This window comes from Schistocerca nitens, chromosome 1, assembly GCF_023898315.1.
Source record: "Schistocerca nitens isolate TAMUIC-IGC-003100 chromosome 1, iqSchNite1.1, whole genome shotgun sequence".
Classification (NCBI taxonomy): domain Eukaryota; kingdom Metazoa; phylum Arthropoda; class Insecta; order Orthoptera; family Acrididae; genus Schistocerca; species Schistocerca nitens.
In genome coordinates, this window is record NC_064614.1 from 266,151,689 (window position 1) to 266,174,906 (window position 23,218).

The 23,218-nt window shown below is 42.4% G+C and overlaps 1 protein-coding gene across 1 annotated transcript in view; it reads right to left on the bottom strand.

Moving 5' to 3' along the window:
- Positions 1-23,218, bottom strand: part of LOC126235368 (probable E3 ubiquitin-protein ligase HECTD2) — a 313,075-nt gene that overhangs the window by 206,627 nt on the left and 83,230 nt on the right. The window contains exon 3 of the mRNA XM_049944094.1: positions 22,110-22,212. Within this exon, the coding sequence (XP_049800051.1) occupies positions 22,110-22,212 (103 nt within the window). The remainder of the gene's footprint in view (positions 1-22,109; positions 22,213-23,218) is intronic.

Below are 23,218 nucleotides of genomic sequence, written 5' to 3' on the forward strand. Positions count from 1 at the left end.
AAAAGAGCGAGTGCCTCAGCAGGACAGGCGAGACTGACAAATTAAGCCATTAGGATAGCGGTCCGAGAACAACGGTCTTTGTGCGTTACGGAGGACGCTAAGTGGAGCGAGGAAGCTCCAGAAGGCCACACATACGGTACACGGAGTGAGCTGCTGACCAGCGAGCAGGAGCCGGTGCAGGAGGCACCGGCTGTGGGCTGCCGCGACCTAGGGGCGGGAAAAGCCGACACGTTACCACCGATACCGGTATTTTAGTTACAGATAAACGGGACTTTTTAGGTATTTGTTTGTCCTATGTTGTAAGAGGTGTATTTTATTTTTTACTAATAACTGGTTAAAAAATCGAAACATTAGTTACCCTTAGCTGCCATGCCAAAATTTTTGGGTTTTGAATAAACCTTCCTTACAAAAAGAGTAATTTTTCAGAATGAGATTTTCACTCTGCAGCGAAGTGTTCGCTGGTATGAAACTTCCTGGTGGATTAAAACTGTGTGCCGGACCGAAACTCGAACTCGGGACCTTTGCCTTTCGCGGACAAGTCCTCTACCATCTGAGCTACCCAAGCACGACTCACACCCCGGGGCATTTTAATCTGCCAGGAAGTTTCACATCAGCGCACACTCCGCTGCAGAGTGAAAATTTCATTCTGGGAACATCCCCTAGGCTGTGGCTAAGCCATGTCTTCGCTTATCCTTTCTTCCAGTAGTCCTAGTTCTGCAAGGTTCGCAGGAGAGCTTCTGTGAAGTCTGGAAAGTAGGAGACGAGGTACTAGCGGAAGTAAAGCTGTGAGGACAGGGCGTGAGTCGTGCTTGGGTAGCTCAGATGGTAGAGCACTTGCCCGCGAAAGGCAAAATTCCCGAGTTCGTGTCTCGTTCCGGCACACAGTTTTAACCTGCCAGAAGTTTCAGAGTAACTTTTATTGGTAAAATTCCCATTCCTTTGAAAATATTGCGCTAGAGCATAAAATGGGAAAAGGAATCAGTGCTGTTTTAATAAAAATACCGATAGAAAGGAGCAACAGACACATGGCATAAGAATTACTTCAGCTTTGCTGGGACAGTAAAGTAACTGTTACCACATGGCGTGGCCTCTCAGGTGTCACGCGTGTACATGCGGGGTGCAAAGCTTGCCTCATCTTATCTATACGGTAGTTTCTCATTGTCGTCGTCGGACATCTGTTGTATTACAGAATGACACCATCCCTAGTCCTAAAGTATTTTCTAAGTGCAGCGTCAGTGAAATCGTCAGTAAAATAATACGATCGTACGGAGTATCGGACCCGCTGTGTGACTGGACCAAAAAGTCTGTCAGACAAAACAGAGCATGCCACTCCGAACGGAGAGAAATCTTCAGGTACAAAAGTAACTTCGAACGTATCTCAAGGGAGTGTTACAGAACCATTACTTTTCACAATATACATCCATGATCAGAAAAAAAACCGAAGACCTTGAACGACTATAGATAGGACGTTCATATTCATAAGACATATACATCAGTATGTCCTGCAAAAATTATTAGCATTTGAACCATGTCGGTCCGCATGTTCAAGGTCAACACCGATATCGCGGCGCAACGCCACCTACCGGTAATATGTACCTGTGGCTCTTGCTGTCACTATAAACCGAAGGTAATGATCAGTGTGACTTGAGCAGACGTATGCGCGAACCGTAGCGTCATATCAGTGAGTCTGAAAGAGGACGCATTATTGGTATGAGCGAGTGTGATACATCCATCCGGGAAATTGCTGCTCGTGTGCGACAGTGTTTCGGCAGTGTAGCGGGTATGTGCAGAATCGTTCACGGAAGACCTTAGAACGCGAACAGATGGGTCAGGTAGTACCACACGGATCATCCCCACCCCCATCCCACCCCAGATGGTCGACGCCTCATCCGAATGGCATGCAGGACAGATCTGCGTCCTCCTCTGCTCTGGCGAAACAATGAAATAATATATCACATAATACACCATCAGTCCTTCGCCTTTGTTACGGCTTGGGTTACGTGCGTGTCGTCCACTTCTCCGCCTATCTTTGACGAATGTGCGGAAGCATGCTACACGGCAATGGTATACGGCGACAGGAATGGCAGCAGATATGTTTTAGAACGAATCCAGCTTCTGTTTGTTTGAAAATGATGGAGGCATTTTGGTTCGCCGCAGTCGGAGCGAGTGGCAGCACAGTGACTGCATTCGCACAAGACATACAGGGCCAATTCAAGGCCTTATAGTGTGGGGTGCTGTTTCGTGTTACAAATCAACATTTTTCGAATAAAACCTGAATTAAATATTGACACTTCCAATTTTGCTGCAAGTACTGTTTATTTTTGGTTCATGGTGTGGGTTCCTGTAGTCATTTCCTAGTTCATGAACCACGGGCAACGTATGAATGACCAAGTAAGTGGTCCCGGCAGTCGGGATACCAGTTACTTTGGAATAAGGCTGGGCATCTCGGACATATTCTGAGTCGTGGTCACCTATGTGCTCATACGGCAAAGACTACCAAATCCACCGGTTAGTCACTCAGCCGTTAGGGGTAAAACCCAATGGGACTCGGGGCAAGTAAGGCTAGCAACCTGCTTCCCTGGTACTTTAAATATGATGCTGGCAACAATCAGAGCAAAATGCCTCGGACCTTTGGAGGTGCCGGAGTCCCACCTCTAACTGACAAACCAGTGACTCCTAAGATTCGACTTGGCAAACAAATGGTAATGAGATGGGGAGCTATTAATATCAATGGGGGCTACTCTGGGAAGAAGGTAGAGCTGGCAGAGGCTGCAAGTAAGATGGGACTGGACGTTTTAGCCGTTAGTGACATTCGGGTAAGGGGTGAGAAAGAAGAGGAAGTGGGAGAATACAAGGTCCACCTGTCAGGAGTCAAAGCAGGAATAGCACAATGGGGTGTAGGGCTCTACATCAGGAAAGAAATGGAACCCAGCGTAGTTGCAATAAGGTATGTAAACGAACGACTGATGTGGATAGATTTGACAGTGTCTAGCAAGAAAATTAGGATTGTGTCAGTATATTCGCATTGTGAAGGGACAGATCAAGATAAGATGGATAGTTTTTATGAGGCACTCAGTGATGTAGTGGTTAGAGTAAAGGACAAGGACAGTGTTCTGCTCATGGGTGATTTTAACGCCAGGATTGGAAATCGAACAGAAGGGTATGAAAAGGTTATGGGTAAATTTGGAGAGGATATGGAGGCCAACAGGAACGGGAAACAACTCTTGGATTTCTGTGCCAGTATGGGCTTAGTAATCACAAACTTCTTTTTTAAACATAAGAACATTCACCGGTATACTTGGGAAGGCAGGGGAACCAGATCTGTCATTGACTATATAATAACAGATCAGGAATTCAGGAAGACTGTGAGGGACACACGTGTATTCAGGGGATTCTTTGATGACACTGATCATTATTTAATCTGCAGTGAAATTGGGATTGTGAGGCCGAAAGTGCAGGAGGTCAGGTCCATATGTAGGAGGATAAGAGTGGAGAAACTTCAGGATAAGGAAATCAGGCACAAGTACATAACAGCGATCTCAGAAAGGTACCAGTTAGTTGAATGTAATTAATTACAGTCATTGGAAAAGGAATGGACAAGGTACAGGGACACAGTACTAGAAGTGGCTAAAGAATGTCTTGGAACAGTAGTGTGTAAAAGTAGGATGAAGCAAACAGCTTGGTGGAATGACACAGTCAAGGCAGCCTGTAAAAGGAAAAAGAAGGCGTATCAAAAATGGCTACATAATAGAACTCAGGTAGACAGAGAAAGTTATGTTGAAGAAAGAAACAAAGCCAAACAGATAATTGCAGCATCCAAGAAGAAATCTTGGGAAGACTTTGGAAACAGGTTGGAGACTGTGGGTCAAGCCGCTGGAAAACCATTCTGGAGTGTAATTAGCAGTCTTAGAAAGGGAGGTAAGAAGGAAATGACAAGTATTTTGGACAGGTCAGGAAAACTGCTGGTGAATCCTTTGGATGCCTTGGGCAGATGAATATTTTGAAGAGTTGCTCAAAGTAGGTGAAAATGCGATCAGTAATGTTTCAGATTTCGAGTTAGAATGGGATAGGAATGATGATGGAAATAGGATCACATTTGAAGAAGTGGAGAAAATGGTCAATAGATTGCAGTGCAATAAAGCAGCTGGGGTGGATGAAATTAAGTCGGAACTCATCAAATACAGTGGAATGTCAGGTCTTAAATGGCTACACAGGATAATTGAAATGGCGTGGGAGTCGGGACATGTTCCATCAGACTGGACAAAAGCAGTAATCACACCAATCTTTAAACATGGAAACAGAAAAGATTGTAACAACTACAGAGGTATCTCTTTAATCAGCGTTGTGGGTAAAATCTTCTCAGGTATTGTTGAAAGGAAAGTGCGAGTATTAGTTGAGGACCAATTGGATGAAAATCAGTGTGGGTTTAGGCCTCTTAGAGGTTGTCAGGACCAGATCTTTAGCTTACGGCAAATAATGGAGAAGTGTTATGAGTGGAACAGGGAATTGTATCTATGCTTTATAGATCTAGAAAAGGCATATGACCGTGTTCCTAGGAGGAAGTTATTTTTTGATCTACGAGATTATGGAATAGGAGGCAAACTTTTGCAAGCAATTAAAGGTCTTTACATGGATAGTCAGGCAGCAGTTAGAGTTGACGGTAAATTGAGTTCATGGTTCAGAGTAGTTTCAGGGGTAAGACAAGGCTGCAACCTGTCTCCACTGTTGCTCATATTATTTATGGATCATATGTTGAAAACAATAGACTGGCTGGGTGAGATTAAGATATGTGAACACAAAATAAGCAGTCTTGCATATGCGGATGACTTAGTTGTGATGGCAGATTCGATTGAAAGTTTGAAAAGTAATATTTCAGAGCTAGATCAGAAATGTAAGGACTATGGTATGAAGATTAGCATCTCCAAAACGAAAGTAATGTCAGTGGGAAAGAAATATAAACTGGTTGAGTACCAAATAGGAGGAACAAAGTTGGAACAGGTGGACGGTTTCAAGTACTTAGGATGCATATTCTCACAGGATGGCAACATAGTGAAAGAACTGGAAGCGAGGTGTAGCAAAGCTAATGCAGTGAGCGCTCAGCTACGATCTACTCTCTTCTGCAAGAAGGAGGTCAGTACCAAGACTAAGTTATCTGTGCACCGTTCAATCTTTCGATCAACTTTGTTGTATGGGAGCGAAAGCTGGGTGGATTCAGGTTACCTTATCAACAAGGTTGAGGTTACGGATATGAAAGTAGCTCGAATGATTGTAGGTACTAGTAGATGGGAACAATGGCAGGAGGGTGTCCACAATGAGGAAATCAAAGAAAAACTGGGAATGAACTCTATAGATGTAGCAGTCAGGGCGAACAGGCTTAGATGGTGGGGTCATGTTACACGCATGGGAGAAGCAAGGTTACCCAAGAGACTCATGCGTTCAGCAGTAGAGGGTAAGAGGAGTCGGGGCAGACCAAGGAGAAGTACCTAGATTCGGTTAAGAATGATTTTGAAGTAATAGGTTTAACATCAGAAGAGGCACCAATGTTAGCACTGAATAGGGGACCATGGAGGAATTTTATAAAGGGAGCTATGCTCCAGAATGAACGCTGAAAGGCATAATCAGTCTTAAATGATGATGATGATGATGAAGATGAGGTACTGTTTATTTTTAAGGAACTGACAGTAGGATAAATATATAGGACTAAAATGTAGAGCAGGCTACGCGGCCTTCTATATATATATATCCTCAATGAGTTCTACACGGTTCGCCACCCGGTTTCTAAGGAATCTAATAACACAAGGCTATCGAAATTAGGTAGCGCCCGATACGTATGCAACACACCTAACACACAGGTGACGTGGTTACAATGTTTACTGATAAACGCTACAAGGAAAACTACCGTAGTCTTACTTGAGATAGTCTATGGTAGTTTTACAACAACTCTAAGTGTAATGATTCTGTCGTACAATTTTTCCACTGGTACTCACGGACACACGGAGTACAGATTTACATGAAGCAGAAGTAGTGTGGGACTTGCGTAATGCATTCCTTGGACATGTTAAACACTAGACAGATGACTCCAATGTATCGCAAAGTGACCTAGCACGAGAAGAACCACCATTTGAGAACCTTCTAAATACCAATGCTGCAAGTCGTACTGCTACCATCAGCAAATTGTCACAAATTCCCCAAACCGATTTTTAAAATGTTTTTCCTTCAGTGTTTGTTTCGTCAATCTGTGATATGTCAATTACTGTTAGTTTAACGACTGCTACGCTAAGAAAGATGGTCTTGCACAAAATCTCTCTGTGAATCATAAACCTTTTGTTTCATGTGTATTCGAGGTTTAATAATTTATGCCTAGTGTTTCCGAAGCGCAGATAACAGTTTATTCAGAATTTCTCTGGAAGATGTTAGCGAACTGCTCAGATAGCACGGTTAAGGGTCTATTGTATGAGACCAACGGTTGTTATTCGGTACACAGTTCGATCAACTCCGTCTCTAAAGCAAGTGCCCCGTCGGCTTCGCTCTAAATTATTTGAACGTGTTAACATTAGATGCATAACTGTTGAGTAAAAGTGATGGAGTTGTACATAAGTTTTGGAAAAAAGGCATCCGTTACAAAATATTGATAAAGAACATGTGAAGTAAAGAAGTTAAGAGTCAAAAGCGAGAAGTACAAAATTGTTTGTATCTCAAAAGTTTGTAAATAAAAACCGAAAGGGAAAACGATATAACGATCCAGCGCATTCAACCTCCCATTTGCAATGGACAGTAAGTTGGAACTTGGTAAGTATTAGGGAGACTGCGGTTGCGCAATAGCGTGAATCGATTGGCGTGACACCAATGTTTTGTTTCACCTACAATTACGTTCCGAACGCGAAGTGTAGCGTGTTTCTACATATTAACAGTCAAAAGCGAGAATTACAAAATTCATATTTCAGGTAATATTATTAAAAAAAAGTGTGACAGTAATGTCGATTTAGTAGACTTTGCCTTTGCCATTGTCAAAACTGGTGACGATTCTGCCTGTCTGCCGATTTCAGTTGCACTTGGACTTATTACGTCACGTCGGCTCAGTCAAATATAAACTTGCGTTAGGATACAGCACGCATATTTGTCTGCGAGTATTTTTGTCTTTGAATAGCAATGGTTTGTGGTGAGATAGATGTATCGAATCAGATTTCATCTCTGATTGTACACATATTTTTCTATCGTGTATGTTGCACTTGGAATAATGTTATATTCAAAAGTGCAACGTGACTGCGAAAGAAACATAAGGCATAGTGCCTTGTCTAAGAGCAATAACTGAAATGCAAGAATATCTCCCACTTTTGAGCAGTATTATACTTAGCACCTGAAACTTATGGGTAAAGTTAAATTAGGCTTTTCATTGTAAAACAATATTAGAGATCATAATAGTTGGTTTACATGCCCTGCATTTGGTTGTCTCTGTTTATTATTATGGTACTTTCTAAGTGCAGAAATTTCAAACCCTATTCTGTCGGCATGTCTCCATAATCATTATGGAACAGAAGAGCAACAAGAAGAGGAGAAACAGTGAAATGTCACGTGGTGTTTACTATACGCTGTTAGCGATGTATCTTGATGTGGATCTGCCTATTGGGCAGCAGCACCAACCTCTGCGACCGAACTCGACACATCTCTGCTGAACAACCTCTGTTTTGACTTTGCAGGGAATAACTGTGCCGAGTGGAACACTATTTTCAACTTTCACCCTATGGTACAACCATGTACCATCGACTCCTGTTGCATAGCTTCAGCCATTTGAATAAGACCGCACTGTAGGCCTGCAGGAAGCTGGTTGACTGTATCGACAGATTGCTGCACACGTCGGGCGCACTGTATCGGCGGTGTGTCGTCGCTTTCAGCAGTGGTCTGTGGAACATCCCCGCACCTGTAGACCAAGTAGTGGACTTCTGTGTAGAACAGACGCACGTCAAGATCGACGCATTTTGCGAGCTGCGGTGGACGACCGAACGTTATCCAGGGGCGAAATCCCAGCACATGTGTCATCAAGGACCAAGGGAACCGTATGCTTGCAGCTGATTTAAGATCACGCGTGCATCCGGCCATGCTACCAATCAAACCAGGAAACCGCCAATAGTGGCTGCTGCGATGTCGTGTAAGAGTTGACTGGAGAGTGAAACAGCTTTCTGTTGCCTTCAGCGATGAGACTAGGTTCTGTCAGCGTGCGAATGATGTACGTACACTTGTACGGCATAGAGCTGGTGAGATGCCGATTCGAAAGTGCATTCGCCCGCAACACACTGGTACCATCATAGGTTTCATGATGTGGGGACTATCAGTTAGAGCAGCAGGGTAAAGAAGCCAGTGCCCGCTCCGTTGCATGGGCTGCTGTCATTTCTTCGAAAGGAAGGACGCGCGTGTCCACACATAGCTGCTGCGACGCAACGTGCTCCGGCCACCAAGATCAGCAGGTCTCTCGCCAGTTGCATACGTATGGAACATGATGAGATGCGAACTTAATCGTTCTCCAGGGCCTTCAAGAACCATTGCCGAATTGCAACAAAAGGCCCAAGATGCCTGGGACCCACTATCGCAGGATGCCGTTCGGCACCACGTCTGCGTTTCCGCTGGAGAGGGGGGGGGATTGATATACTGTGTATATATGCGACTTCGTCGCATGTGTTTTATTTGATCTGCATTTGTTATCATATTCTCCTACAATGATGAATTACCTGTCAATTCACTTGTCAATAAAATGACCTTCTTCTTGAGGATGTTGAATTTTTTTCCGACAGTGTAGAATGATAAGTTTGGAGCAGCAGTTTCTAATGCAGGTGACTGACTTCGGTGTATTAGAAGGATACTGGTGCAATGCTCCTACAAAGGAATGGTTCAAATGGCTCTGAGCACTATGGGACTCAACTGCTGAGGTCATTAGTCCCCTAGAACTTAGAACTAGTTAAACCTAACTAACCTAAGGACATCACACACATCCATGCCCGAGGCAGGATTCGAACCTGCGACCGTAGCGGTCTCGCGGTTCCAGACTGCAGCGCCAGAACCGCGCGGCCACTTCGGCCGGCGTACAAAGGAATTCGCTTACAAACCTTTCGTGCGCCCCCTCTTAGAACATTGTTCGAGTGTGTGGGACAAATACCAAATGGGACTAACAGAGGAAACTGAGCGATAAAATGAAGGGTGGCGGGAACGACCACAGGTTTGCGTCACGGAAATGTTGAAAAACCTCAACTGGCAGACGCTTGATCCAGCAAAAGCCTTCTTAGAAAGTTTCAAGAACCTGTAAAGAACGTGGAGACATTCTTCATCTCCCTGCGTGTCGCTCCTCTATGGGTCGTGAAACTTAGACTAATCACAGCACGCAGAGAGGCAGTCATTCTTCCCATGCTCCATACGCGATTGGAGCAGAAGGAAACCCAAATACGTCGTACTACGTTAAATACCGTAAGACTCCCCAACTGTGTGACATGCTTCCTACGTACTATTAGAGACTCGCGGATTTTGATATACAGAGTTCTCTAGTGACTGTGATGATCACCCTAAAGTATCGGAAAAAATTCGGGAGGTTGCGGCACACGTCTGGAAGAGGTATCTGCCTAAACTACGTGTTTCTACGCGTACAAACCCCAGTGTGAGTTGTCCGTGTGTTACGTGATTAACATATAGCTTCCTCTGACTTCGCTATATTCAGTGTCCTGAGAAATCTGGTAAGTCTGTATGTTCCTTTGAATAGTGCCAGGTACAAAATGCGACATTTAGTCATTTGAATTGTTCCTTCGTTCAGGTTTCGTGGCCATTTATAGGAAAAATTAGAAGTTAGGTACCCCACAATGTGACACTAGCGTCCCCAGTTCTGCGGCATTTAGGTGACGTATTTTAGTGCTCATCGTCACATAATAGGCTTCTGACGTGGCAGCTAGTAGAAGAAAGGTGAGTACTCGGCCACAAAATTATTTAGCGTATTTTCTGGAAAGGATATTGGATGACATGAAGAATAAAGGTATCACAGCTCGTCATGCTGATAAAAGATATGGAGACCACTGAAATGAGATTCATAAAACGATGAAAATGAAAAAGGAATTACTGTGGAAAATTATAGTCCGGGCTCAGGCTTTGCACTGGCGACGGGGTAGGAGAAGCATCAGCATGAATTACGATCAAAGTAGGAATCTTCTGCAAGGGGCCCACCCCACATGATGTCGATTTAAGGCGCACGAAATTGTTCGCCGAATGGACCCTCCACGATAGATCACAGCAAGTGTCTTTGTAGTCGACCGAAGCGGTGAATATTCTTGTTAATTTTCCTTTCTTTCACGCATGTGCGCGTGCGTATGTGTGTGTGCGCGCGCGCGTGTGTGTGTGTGTGTGTGTGTGTGTGTGTGTGTGAGTTTTCCTGTTCTTACAATAACCATTTGTTTTTAAAATTTCTGCCTGAAAGTTTATTTTTTCAAATTTTTGTGGATTGAAATTGACATTTTGTAGATTCCAATAAAGGCACTACAACAATGTGACACATACGATATTGTTGTGTTTTCTATGTTAAGTGAGGAATGTCACATAGTGTGGCAAGAACCGCTCCGAACAATGTGACAGACAAAACAAATTCCCCACCCCTCATGCATGTAAGCGATAGATGCACCCGGTCATAAATCAGCATCTGTGAGGCAATGGTTTGTGGACAAAAGCACTCCTGAAATGTACCAGCCTGCCCAAAGTCTCGACCTAAACCTAATGGAACATCTTTGGGGTGAGCTACAACGTCGACTTCTCTCCAGACCCTAGCGTTCAACATGACTACGTTCCTTGGTTTTGGGTCTTGGAAAAAAATGCGCTGCCATTCCTCCACAAACATTCAGAGACTTCACTGAAAGTTCCCCCCGGCAGAGCTCAAGTCGTCATAAAGGCGAAAGTTGGAGACGACCCATATTATTGTCCACTAATAGGTGTGCAGATACTTTTGATCACTATGGAAAACTCGACCCAGGAACATTCTTCTTCTTCTCTTTCCGCGAGTTTTCTACACTATGCGGCATCTCTCGCATCCTGGTTTCCATCTCCTTCTATCTTGACAGTCCTCTTCTTGCATGGCTCTGTCCTGCATCGCACGCCTCACTTCACCGTTCCAATGTAGCCGAGGTTTTCCTCCTTTTCTGTGACGTTAGTGCCACATTTTAGAAGGCCATCTTTTCTCTGGCATTCCTCTAAGGTCTCCATACCGTGGTACCCATTTATTTTCAATTGCATCTACAATATCCTTTGCAATTCCCATCTGTTCTAGTGGCACTTCATTTCTTATTGTGTCTTCTCCTGTTACTTCAAAACTCGGTCTCCCAAGTTTCATTTCCATTGCCTTAAATTTCTTCTCGTTGACCCTGGAGACTTCGCACGGTTTAGCACCATACAGGACAATGCTCTCTAGTAGAATTTTGTATGCCATCCTTTTCATATTTTTGGCGAAGTTTTATTCCAAATGACGATGATGTGTAACTGCTCTTTCCCTTTCCTTCTGTGTGCTTTATTTCCTCCTTGCTTCCATCTTTATCCGAAAAGATTGTCCCTAAATATTTATAAGATCGACTACACTTTACTATAGATTCATCATCCATAACAAGATCCCTTCCAATACTTCCGCTAACAAAGTATTCAGACTTCGTAAAGTTAATTTTCATGCCCTACTTCTCATATTCTTCTTTAAGCTACCTTAACATATAAGATACATCCTCCTCTTCCTCGGCGAAGACGACTTGATCGTCGGCAAAATTTAGGGAGAACAGGATGTCATCACTTACTCTAATTCCCATGTTTTTGCACTTTTCCAAATCTTCAGTGCTTTGTTAAAAATATTTTAAAGAAGATAAACGCTAAACAGCGTCCTTTTCTGCCCTTTTTTAACCTTAAATTTCTGTCATGGTAACTTCCCAGCATTAAAAAACAAGTGTTATCTGAATACAGCTTTCTAATCCCTTGTACATATCATTTGTGAATGTTCTGCTTATTCATTACTTCCCACATCCTAGAAAGCGGTACACTGTGATAAGCCTTCTGCAAGTCTCTAGAAACCATGTGTGTCTCCAAGCTTTGTGCCAGTCTCTTGTCAGTCACGTGTCTAATGCTGCAGATATTATCGATACAAGACCTCCTTGCCCGAAAGCCACTCTATTCTTCTACGGGGTGTTCAAAAAGTCTCTCCGCAGTGCCGTATGATTGTTAACCGCGCGTGACGTATGATTGTTCGCCTGCGTGAGTTACTTCCCTTCAAGTGGACTCTCCCAACATTCCACTGTTTCGTTTATCTCAGCCAGCGTCAGTAGTATCGTTGGTGTGTGTCGTTACGTGTTGACGTGAACGTTTAAGTTTAGTTCCTTTGTTCGTTTGTTTCGTTTTTGTCACTGTTAAAATGCTAACCATTGAAGAACGTGTGTTTTTAGCCGAACAAGTGTTCAAAGCTGGCGGTAAATACACAGTTTCAGTTCGTCAAACGTTTAATTCAGTTTACCCGGAGACAACACTCCCACATCGCGATACTGTGCGACATTTGATTAACAAATTTCGAAGTACGGGTTTAGTGACAGATGCACCGAGAAGTGGTCGTCCTAGCGTTTTCTCTGAGGATAAACTACTTGATATTTCCGATAAAATGTCCATGAGTCCGAACAAGTCAGTAAGAAAACTCGCCCAGGAAATCGATGTTAGTGTCGGAACGGCCCACACAGCTGTAAGGAAAAAATTAGAACTTTCCCCATACAAAGCGACAGTTTCGCAAGAACTGAAAAATACTGATCATAGCAAGAGACTGCATTATTGTCAGTGGTTCAAAAACTTCGTTCTACAAAATGGAAGGGATATTCTTAATAAAACGTTTTTCACTGATGAGGTGTGGTTTCATTTATCCGGGTACATGAACTCGCAAAATTCGCATATGTGGAGTACTGCAAATCCATTATGTATTCATGAGGAACCACTTCATTCTGTGAAAATAGGAGTTTGGGTTGCAATTGCTAGACGTCAGATTGTGGGTCCCTTATTTTTCAACGAAACAATAAACGCACAACGTTACTGCAGTGATATTCTGTACCCATTCATAGGAGAACTTGTGTTAAGTGAAATACTGAACGGTTATTTTCAACAAGACGGTGCAACCGCGCTTACAGCTTGCGTTTCAACGACACTGCTTGCTGATGTTTTTGGTGATCGCATAATTTCACAGGGATTTTGGCCTCCACGATCGCCTGACTTGACACCACCTGAATTTTTCTTCTGGGGTGCAGTGAAAGCAACTGTCCGTAAAAACTGTCCAAAATCCATCGATGAATTGAAAACTGCAATATCCACTTTCACTGCTTCTGTTACAGAAGAAATGTTACAGCTTGTGTTTGGAAACATGATTAGATGAATTGAACTGTGTATTCTACAACAGTGGGGACACTTTCAACATTTAATGTGAAAATCTGTAAATAAAAATGAATATTCAATAAATTAGTAAGTTGTATTTCGGTATATTCACTGCGGCATATGGCACGCGCGGCTAACAATCATACGGCACTGCGGAGAGACCTTTTGAACACCCCGTACTTCCTCAGTTTCTCTCTCAATTCTAGTTTTAAGGATCTCGATATAGAATTGAGAACTATAATGCCTCGATAATACGTGCAGTCATCATTGCTTCTCTTTTTAAATATGTTTCTGACCAATCCTTCTTTGAACTCGACAGGGATTTCCTCTCCACTAAGACAGGAATATTCAGTCAAGAATTTCGGTAGTGGGGAAAAGGTGAACCATCAGAATTTATTCGTCAACGCCAACAGAGCCTGCACATTACAAATACCAACCACCAAACTCCGCCACGCATTGTGGCCGCGAGGTTAGAGGTGCCATGTCACGGATTGCACGGCCCCTCCCGCCGGAGGTTCGAGTCGTTCTTCGGGGACGGGGATGTGTGTTGTTCATAGCATAAATTAGTTTAAGTTCGTTTAAGTAGTGTGTAAGAATATGGACCGACGACATCAGCAGTTTGGTCACTTAGGAATTCACACACATTTGAACATTTCACCAAACTCACTGGGATAAATTCTTCAAATTTCCTTAAAAGAGATGATTATGCTATTGTGGAGAAATCACAGTGGTCCGTATACTGCCATTGTCTGAATAACTTGTCATTTGAGAGCGTACAACAATTTCTGCTTAACGTTCCAATAATAAGAAGAATAATAATAAAAGTAACTTCCTGGCAGATTAAAACTGTGTGCTCGACCGAGACTCGAACTCGGGACCTTTGCCTTTCGCGGGCAAGTGCTGTACCATCTGAGCTACCGAAGCACGACGACCGGGCGTGAGTCGTGCTTCGGTAGCTCAGATGGTAGAGCACTTGGCCGCGAAAGGCAAAGGTCCCGAGTTCGAGTCTCGGTCGGGCACACAGTTTTAATCTGCCAGGAAGTTTCATATCAGCGCACACTCCGCTGCAGAGTGAAAATCTCATACAATAATAAAAGTGCTCGTGCGAGATGAGCCAAACTGAATGAATAGCCCTGAAATTTCAAAAGAGCATAGGGTTTTCTGTTTCTTCGATATCATGTGACATATTGTATCTGTAGTCGGTACTGATTGTGGTGGCAACGGATATTACACGGCGTGTCATTTCTACGACAGTTGCTGGGAAGAATTGTTAGATCTGGATATGGCCTGTATCGGCTGAAACTGGTCACTGAAAATATAATAAAATTGTGATGTAGACTCTATTATTCAGACAAGCTAAGCTTTCCGTCATGTTTTATGGGCTGAAGGCACGGTCAAGTTAGAAGTTCAAATTAGCGATACGCTTACCGCAATTCAATGCGCTAGCGTCATCTTTCACTGTCTCCCTTTCTCTCATTGCTATACCTGTTCATAATAACTAAACCCTCTCACTACAATTAACATGTGGTCCTTACAATCAACAACACAAGACCTCGATAGCTTAAGGATGTGTCTGCAGCTATACTGCAGGAATGACACGTCATACAATTTGCATTGCCGCCATAGTGAGTACTGAGTACAGATACATTATGCCACATGATATCCTGGAAACAAGATAAACCCATGTTCTTCCAATTTTCTGGGCTGTTCATCCAAATTGGCTCATCTCACGAGAGCACATTTATTATGTGAATGTTAAAATGTATTTATCCCTTCATCATTCCGATCAATGTCACAGACAAGTCACTTGATAAACATGAACACCGTGCGGAAATGTTGTATAGAGAGAAACAGAAATATGTACTTTGTAGATGTAGCTCGCGTCTGTCTTAAGGTCCTACTTATGCTATCGAATTGTCAAGAGGGTTCACGACACTTAAACATTGTGCCTGCTATACACTCACGCCTTGGTGCGTACCCGAAATTGTTTTCTGAGATATTGGTGTGCTGAAGAAGAAGAAGAAGAAGAAGAAAGAGGTGAAGGAGGAAGGGAAAGGACAAGAATTGAGAAACGAATAGGAAAAGCGAAAGATACTGAAGTTGGAAAAGTTGTGTACTTAGGGCGTGGAAACAACTGCAGAAAAAATAAGTAAAAGTAGAGAACGAAACAGGGACTGAGAGAACGGATACGCGAGTGAGCAGGCTCGTATCGTTAAGTACGTATTCCATCTTCTAATGCAAAGTAAGAAACTCCCTCAGTTATCTCTTAGGGTGAGGTACGAAATGATGACAAATGTTTACCCGCCATTAATGAGCATTCTAACAAGAACCATAAACAAACTATAATGAAATTTAAAGGAAGTAATTTTTATGTAACACCAAGAGCTGCTGGTAAAAATCTTAGTTCACATCAGTTTCGATCAAAACGATAGTCATCAGGCAATATAAAATTATTTTGAAATACATTGTGGGAGTGAACAGTGATCGAAGTGTTACAAATATTTACTGTCATAAACAGTCTTGATCACAATTTATTTATTACTGTGATCGGTTTCGACCACTACTGTGGTCATCTTCAGACCAATGAGTAAGAACATTCTTCTGCTGGAGAATCACTTCTCCAGCAGAAAGAGGTCCTTTCTCATTGGTGTGAAGATGACCACAGTAGTGGTCGAAACCGGTCACCGTAATAAATAAATTGTGATCAAGACTGTTTTTGATAGTAAACAATATAAAATTGTTTTTGCAGTTTATACGTTAGTGCCTCATAAAAATGACTTTCTTTGAATATTTTCGAGATACTCTTATCACTAGGGACGCCATTACAGGTTGTTTTCCCCACAATGATGTGTGAAATATGTCATGCTAAATACATAAGAGCTTTTACTGTGCTGAAGCTTGATAATGCTCATAGTACGATAGATAATTGAATAAAACAACTGCTGACAAGGAAAATGGCTTCTTTCAAGAAATTCATGTTGGCTGTGGACTCGTACTACGCGACAACGATATTCTTGCACTTGGCCTCCCGTGGCCGCTATCGCAAACATGCGGTGACGTCACAGTAAACAAGTACAGCGGTGACTAAGCATAACACATCGCACTGTGAATGCTTTCAGGTCAGCTGTGAATATACTATCAAGTGCTTCATCGCGTCCTGATGGGACATCACGATAAAAACTCTCGATAAGCCGACCGAAGCGCCTACACTCCAAGGTGCAATAATATCGTGGTCGAGTAATATTTACAAAACACTGCTGACATGTTTGTTTGTAAACTGGACTTCTTAAAACTGTTCACTGTCTGGTGATACAGCAAACACATTACGAAACCATCTTTTTTTTTTTTTTTTTTTAAAAGAGATAAGTCGCCCACGGCCGACTGAAACGCGAATTGAGAAGACATAGTTGGTGTTAAACAGCTATATTGCTGCTATTAGATGGCATCTCTACCATAACTGCCCCTCTCTTATTTCATAGATGGCGCTTCTTCTGTGTTGTCGGGACTGCACAGTGTATTTCCGTCACTTCCCAGTACGCCGCAACTGCTCTGCTCGCGGGCAAGAACCTGAACAACCGCAACTGCTCACGCTCAGAATCTGCGATTTGTTAATTTTCTGTCCTGCGTGATGCGACAAACTGTTTATCGTCACTTGTCCGGTGGGAACGCCATACCACAGGGGAACGAACATACGTAAGTCAGCAACAGACTGAGTTCACGAAGTGAACGAAGCACTAACAAATCCGGGACGTAGAAAACTCGGTGTAGCAATACAACAGTTCCAGATCAGTAATCATCTGTACATAGGGACCGCACATGGTGGTCAAGTGGACGCCGGAACGGTAACTCAGAGTGTTCGATAAGAGGGTTAGTTGCCCTCTGTAATAAAAAACTGAGTGAAAGGATCAACAATGAACTTGAACGAATGTGTTGGAAAGTCCGTCCCGAACAAATGCAACGACCAATAACAAACAAAACGAGATAAAAAAAAACTAGTTAGCGTTCGAGAATCGTAAGACGAATTTGTGTGAGGCGACGGTTCGACTCCTGCTCAAACGTAATTATTCAAATGGTTCAAATGGCTCTGAGCACTATGGGACTTAACTTCTGAGGTCATCAGCCCCTAGAACTTAGAACTACTTAAACCTAACTAACCTAAGGACATCACACACATCCACGCCCGAGGCAGGATTCGAACCTGCGACCGTAGCGGTCGCGCGGTTCCAGACTATAGCGCCTAGAACCGCTCGACCACCCCCAAACTTAATTATTAATCTATTGTTTCATCACTGCTCATATTATTTACTTTATATGACATTTGAGAGATAATACAATGAAAAAAAAAACCACGTGTATTTGAATGAATTTTCAGTTTAAGTTTCCCAAGTCTATTTGACAAAAACCATCCCGCAACGTGTTGTAAGGGTACAGTACCCTTATGTAGTATCGATTATGCACTATGCAGAGATCATACATGGTTTGAGCAAAGACTGCAGTGCAGTCAACAATGTGCGTGTGGGTAAGCAGTAGTCGAGTGTTGGAGTCCGTGGGTGGAAGTCGGGGTTGAGACGCTAGAGAGAGGTTGGTCGGTAGCGAGGCCGGAGATGAGTGGCAGAATGGCACACAGTGTTTAATGTTCATAAATGTTTATAAATTGAGTGATTTAATTAATAAATTCCAACATTTAAGAAACGAGATGTTATGATTTAGTAGTTTCACAATAACGGAAGTGGACAACAGTGATTCTCATGACAAGGAGGAAAGATATATACTACGCTAAAATAATTAAAATAGAACTTCACCTACAGCGTATGCGAATAATATAGTTCGGTGCGAAACTGGGGGGGGGGGGGGGGGGGGGGAGGTTACAGTGTGATGTTGATAGCACATCCGACGAGTGACTGTACAATACTCTTGAGGTCTGGCACACTGTGAGTTACTATACTACTGATTGTGATAACGTCATTCGCATCATTATTTATCGAGGTTTGACTTGGTCTTTCCAGGCCTGTCCCTCGCCTTGAAAATTTAATTACAAATAGTAAATAGTTAAATAACATATGAAATTCGCTACAACTTCACGAACATGCAGTTTTTTTCATTATATTACCTCTCAAATATCATCTAAATTAAATAATGTGACGAGTAATGAAAAAATATAGATTAAAACACAAGCGTTAGCGGGATTTGAACCGTCGCTTCGTACACGACCTTCTTGCGTAGCGCGAACGCTAACTATTTCTTTTTCATAGGGTAAAGGAATATAAGGAATGATCTCGGGGGTGAAGTGGGCAGGGGTCATTGTACGAGGCCTGGCCACGATGTCTCCATCGCCAAACACGAACATATGCAAGGCGTAAATGGCCACAGGAGAAGATTCATTTATTTAGTGACAAAAAATAAATACGCCATGTCCATGACCTTTCTCTGAAAAAAAGGGAAAATACACACAGACACACTTCTGTAACAAGCACATGTGGCGTTGATACTCCACGATCGCCGCCGCCTCATTTTCATGGCGTGGTTGGTATGTTGATTTGGGGAATAGGACCAAACAGCAAGGTCATCGATCCCATCGGATTAGGGAAGTACAGGGAAGGATGTCGGCTGTGCCCTTCCCAAGGAACCATCCCGGAATTTGCCTGAAGCGATTTAGTGAAATCACGGAAATCCTAAAGCAGGACGGCCGGACGCGGGTTTGAACCTTCGTCCTCCAGAATGCGAGTCCAGTGTACTATCCACTGCACCACCTCGCTCGGTTTTCATAGCACGTCTTCTCGTAATGTCGTGTAGGTACCGTTATCTGCTCATCTCCTTGTGTGAATGTATCAAATTTATCTCCTGTGTTGAATAATCCAGCTACGGTACAGACCGTGGAAGATGCTCCGCAAGAAGTCCGAGAAGTATTGACTGTACTTAGGGTCTTCACAACAGCACAATGACGATCGTTTAAATAGTTCCAGAAATCCACGAGTCCTATGACACCACCTCCATATAAATAGTGACCTCTGATCCACGTGACAGCGTCGTGTTTCTTCATCAGGTAATAAACAGCGTCCGGGTAGAGGTGAGTGCGGAAATCGACATAGCGGGCGACATCCTTAAAAAGAGAGCCAAAATTTGACGCACAAAATACCAAATCTCTTCCGCCGGCCAACAATGTAGCCGGTGTTCCTCTGTGCCGTGGACGTTGCAGTTCACACATAAAGGCGAATCCGCAAGATGGGTCCTGTGTAGTCTCTCTCAAGTAGTTTGTTTTCTGTTCACCGTCAAGAACCAGATCGAACGTACGTCTGAATCTAGCGTTACCGCGTTGACAATGCGCCATACTGTGTTCCAATGCGCAGTATGACACGTGAGTTCCACGATTTCTTACGACCAGAATCTTCGCACAGGTACATCAGTCACACAATGGAAACGTAAAACTTCTTTTGCGATTTCCTCGGAAGTTCACCTTACTATTTGCACATTATGTTGTTTTAATGGCCTACTAAAGGTGTAAAAAGTCGGAAGTAAATCTGTGAGGCCCCTTGTTAGTACCTCTGACATGTCCACGTCCATGCTAGGTGGAGAATCCGAATCGATGTCGGGTGTAAAAAGTAAGGCCTCCTGTAGCACAAAAAAGTTCTGCCGATGTCCGACGGGCAGCAACGTCGCCGGACCTTCAGTCGTGTGACAGGTGAATTGTGGGAACGCGACTGCGGAATCCATCTTGAAACGTCAGACTCGAAGTCGAATATTCACACGTCGAGAATATTCGAAACCATTTTTGTGATTCTCTGAAGTACTGTGCTTGCATGTAGTAGGCTGGCTGCTGTACTTTTTGCCGTGATCAATGCACTGATTGTGCCAGAGGTGAGAAACAGACAGATGGTGAAGTACCACTAAACGCATGTTCACATAGGCGCTTTATTAGGACCCCTTTTCGATTCACAATATTCAAAATACCTCACATTATATCGTGTTACTACTTTTAGAACTGAAGGACTAAGAAAAATACCTATTCAAGATTGTAATGTAAGAAATGCTCGAATTTATAAAAAATAATGCGCACTACTTGATAATTATTTGCTAACTAATTACTACCATGCTATATACTATGAAAGTTACATAAAATAAAGTCAAAATAATGTTGTATTCGACACATTAATTCACAAAAAAGACAAAAAAGTGTAAACGCTCTAACTGATAAAAACTGTTATTGCAGTTTAGTAACAGACGTTATATGGTATATAAAAATATGTTTGAAACAAATGAGAATTCTGTGACATATTTGCTATGTTGATACAGAACCTACACGTGAACTATGACATCAAAGATATTATCAGGTTTTGGTGGACACGTTGGTGGGAAGCGGTAATTATATTAGATGTCAAGTACGTCTAAAGAAAAGAAAACTTGAAGATTTCACTTCTTTTTATATAACTTATCGATGGCTGAGGTTTCCCAAATCATCTATGTTATTCTCTCTCTGTTCTCAGATACTAAATATGTGTTACTCAAATTAATTTCTCACATAATCGGAACCACGAATAATGAAGACAGAAATAGTGAAGAAGAGATGTATTTCGCGAATAAACAAATTCGATGAGAGTAGAAATGTTTTTAGATGCAAAGATTTTCCGTTCTTGCGGTCGGATGGATGACGCACGACCTGGAACTTTATGTCCCTCTCAGTGGTGGAGTCCTTCGCCATGATAACTATGTAGTTAATCGTTTACAGCACTTCTGTCAATATTAATGATGTGCTGTATCAACGTTTATCTGGAACAACTTTAATTCTGCATAATTATTATTTTTTTAAATCTTGGCTTACGGACAGCTAGGTCTGGAATCCCCTCTTAGCCCTTCAGGATACTAAACCCATAACAGTCAATAACACAACACGATTGAACTTGCTGCACAATTTAAAGCCGAGTTCCAAACAAACAGGGCGACACAGCCAAAATCAAAACTGACTATAAAATTTTTTTAAAAAAAGGCGACATGTCTTTTGAGTCATTTGTCTAAAAGTAAGGAAAAAATTTCGTTGAAGAAGCATTTGACACGCCTTTAATGATGCTAGAATTATGTACAGCAGATGATGTCCTTACCATAATTTAAAGTTCCACCAGAAAAATATCCTCTAGTACTCTTTAAAATTTTAAAATTCTTACTCAAACTTTACATTCTCAGTCGCCATCTGAATTACTGTACATAGTTTCAGGCATCATTCACCGGTGTGTCAGGTGTTTCTCTAATGTGTTTTCTTTCTTTCTTACTTACTTACTCAGATCTGTTACTGCAAAACTAGACCTGACGCTGGTCATTTTAGTACCTCATTTGTCAATTTTCCACTCTTGGTTTGGCTATGAAAATTCCGACAAAAAATTCCCTCAAACTACTATTTGAGTGTCTCTGAATTACTCTAATTACTTTCAAGCAATTAAACCTTTTATTGCAAAACCAGATCTCACGCTTTGTCGATTTGATACCTCATTGTCTATGTTCCACTACTGACTATAATAATTGGGAGAAAAATCCATTGCGTAATTTCTAGGGAGTCTTGTTTCCGACCCGCTCAGACATTTAACCAATGAAGTGGAAAAAGTGATGACGTCCTGTGTTTCAGAATTAGTTAGCCCCTTGTTTCACGTTCATTACACAAGTAGTACAGCGTACGTAAAACAGCAAGTGTTTCCTGGAAGTAGTGCAGCTGACTGGCTTACCTTGAAAAGCGCACAGATCTCGGCGAAAGTTTCGAAGGTGCGCATGTAGAACTTCTGCAGGTGTGAATAGTTCTCCGTTTGCTGTGCACGCCGAACGTCCTGCCTGCAACAGGACAACGAGTTGTCGAATGTTATGTATTCACTGGAAATCTTTGGAGGGAGTATGTCTAGTAGTCCGGTGCTCAGGAGTGCAATAAGGACATTGGGGACGTCTCATCATACAACTATTGTATACAAGATGTCTAACAGATAATCATTCAACGTAAAATAGTAGTAACGACTAAATTTACAATACGTGGAGCTGTCCTCTGCCAGAAGGTAGATTGGAACAACAGTGCTCTCCCAGACTTGGTTTAATTGGTCGTGGTACACCTTTGTCTTCCTCTGATCAGTTTTTTAACTGCTCTGCTTTTTATAGGTGAACGTACAGTTTGACGTAGACAGCAAAAGAAGGTGAAATTCGGTATTTTTCGCATTAACATATCATTTCGTGTTTCAAGTACTGTGTTCTTCCAAGATAAAATAAAATTCGCCTTTAAATAACTTCTGATCATTATTTTCTCATTGGAAAGCAATGAGTTCAGTATCTTTAACATTCGAGGAGCACATAGAACTGATGTTATTCTACTCGCCTGCATAGTGGGCAGAAGCCACCAGGCACAGTTTTTGAAATAAAGGTGTCCATTTAGAGCCTCATACAGCTGTCAAATTGAAAACCAAATTGCAAAATAATGGGCGTGTCTATGATTCGCTGCACTATTGGCTGAACTCGAGCAAGCAGTCGTTCTGTTGGCGGAAAAGAGTGTGTACCGCAGACTAAAAACCATATAAGTAAAAATTATACTAATCGAAACATGAGAACAAAAAGTCTGGCATCCAGTTAACTGCAGATGAAGGGAAAAGTGCGTGAGGAGAATTTCGGCAAAGAAATACTGCGACAGTTTTTGTCGGTCCGTCAGGCGACGCAGTCGGTCCGTCAGTCGAATAGCACAACTGTTGACGTACTGTCCACTATGGGCAACGATTCGGGTTGGCATTCTGGGCCAGCAAAAAACTTTTACTCACAGAATCAACGAAAAGAGTAAAAGAATTTAGTTTCAGCGAAATGG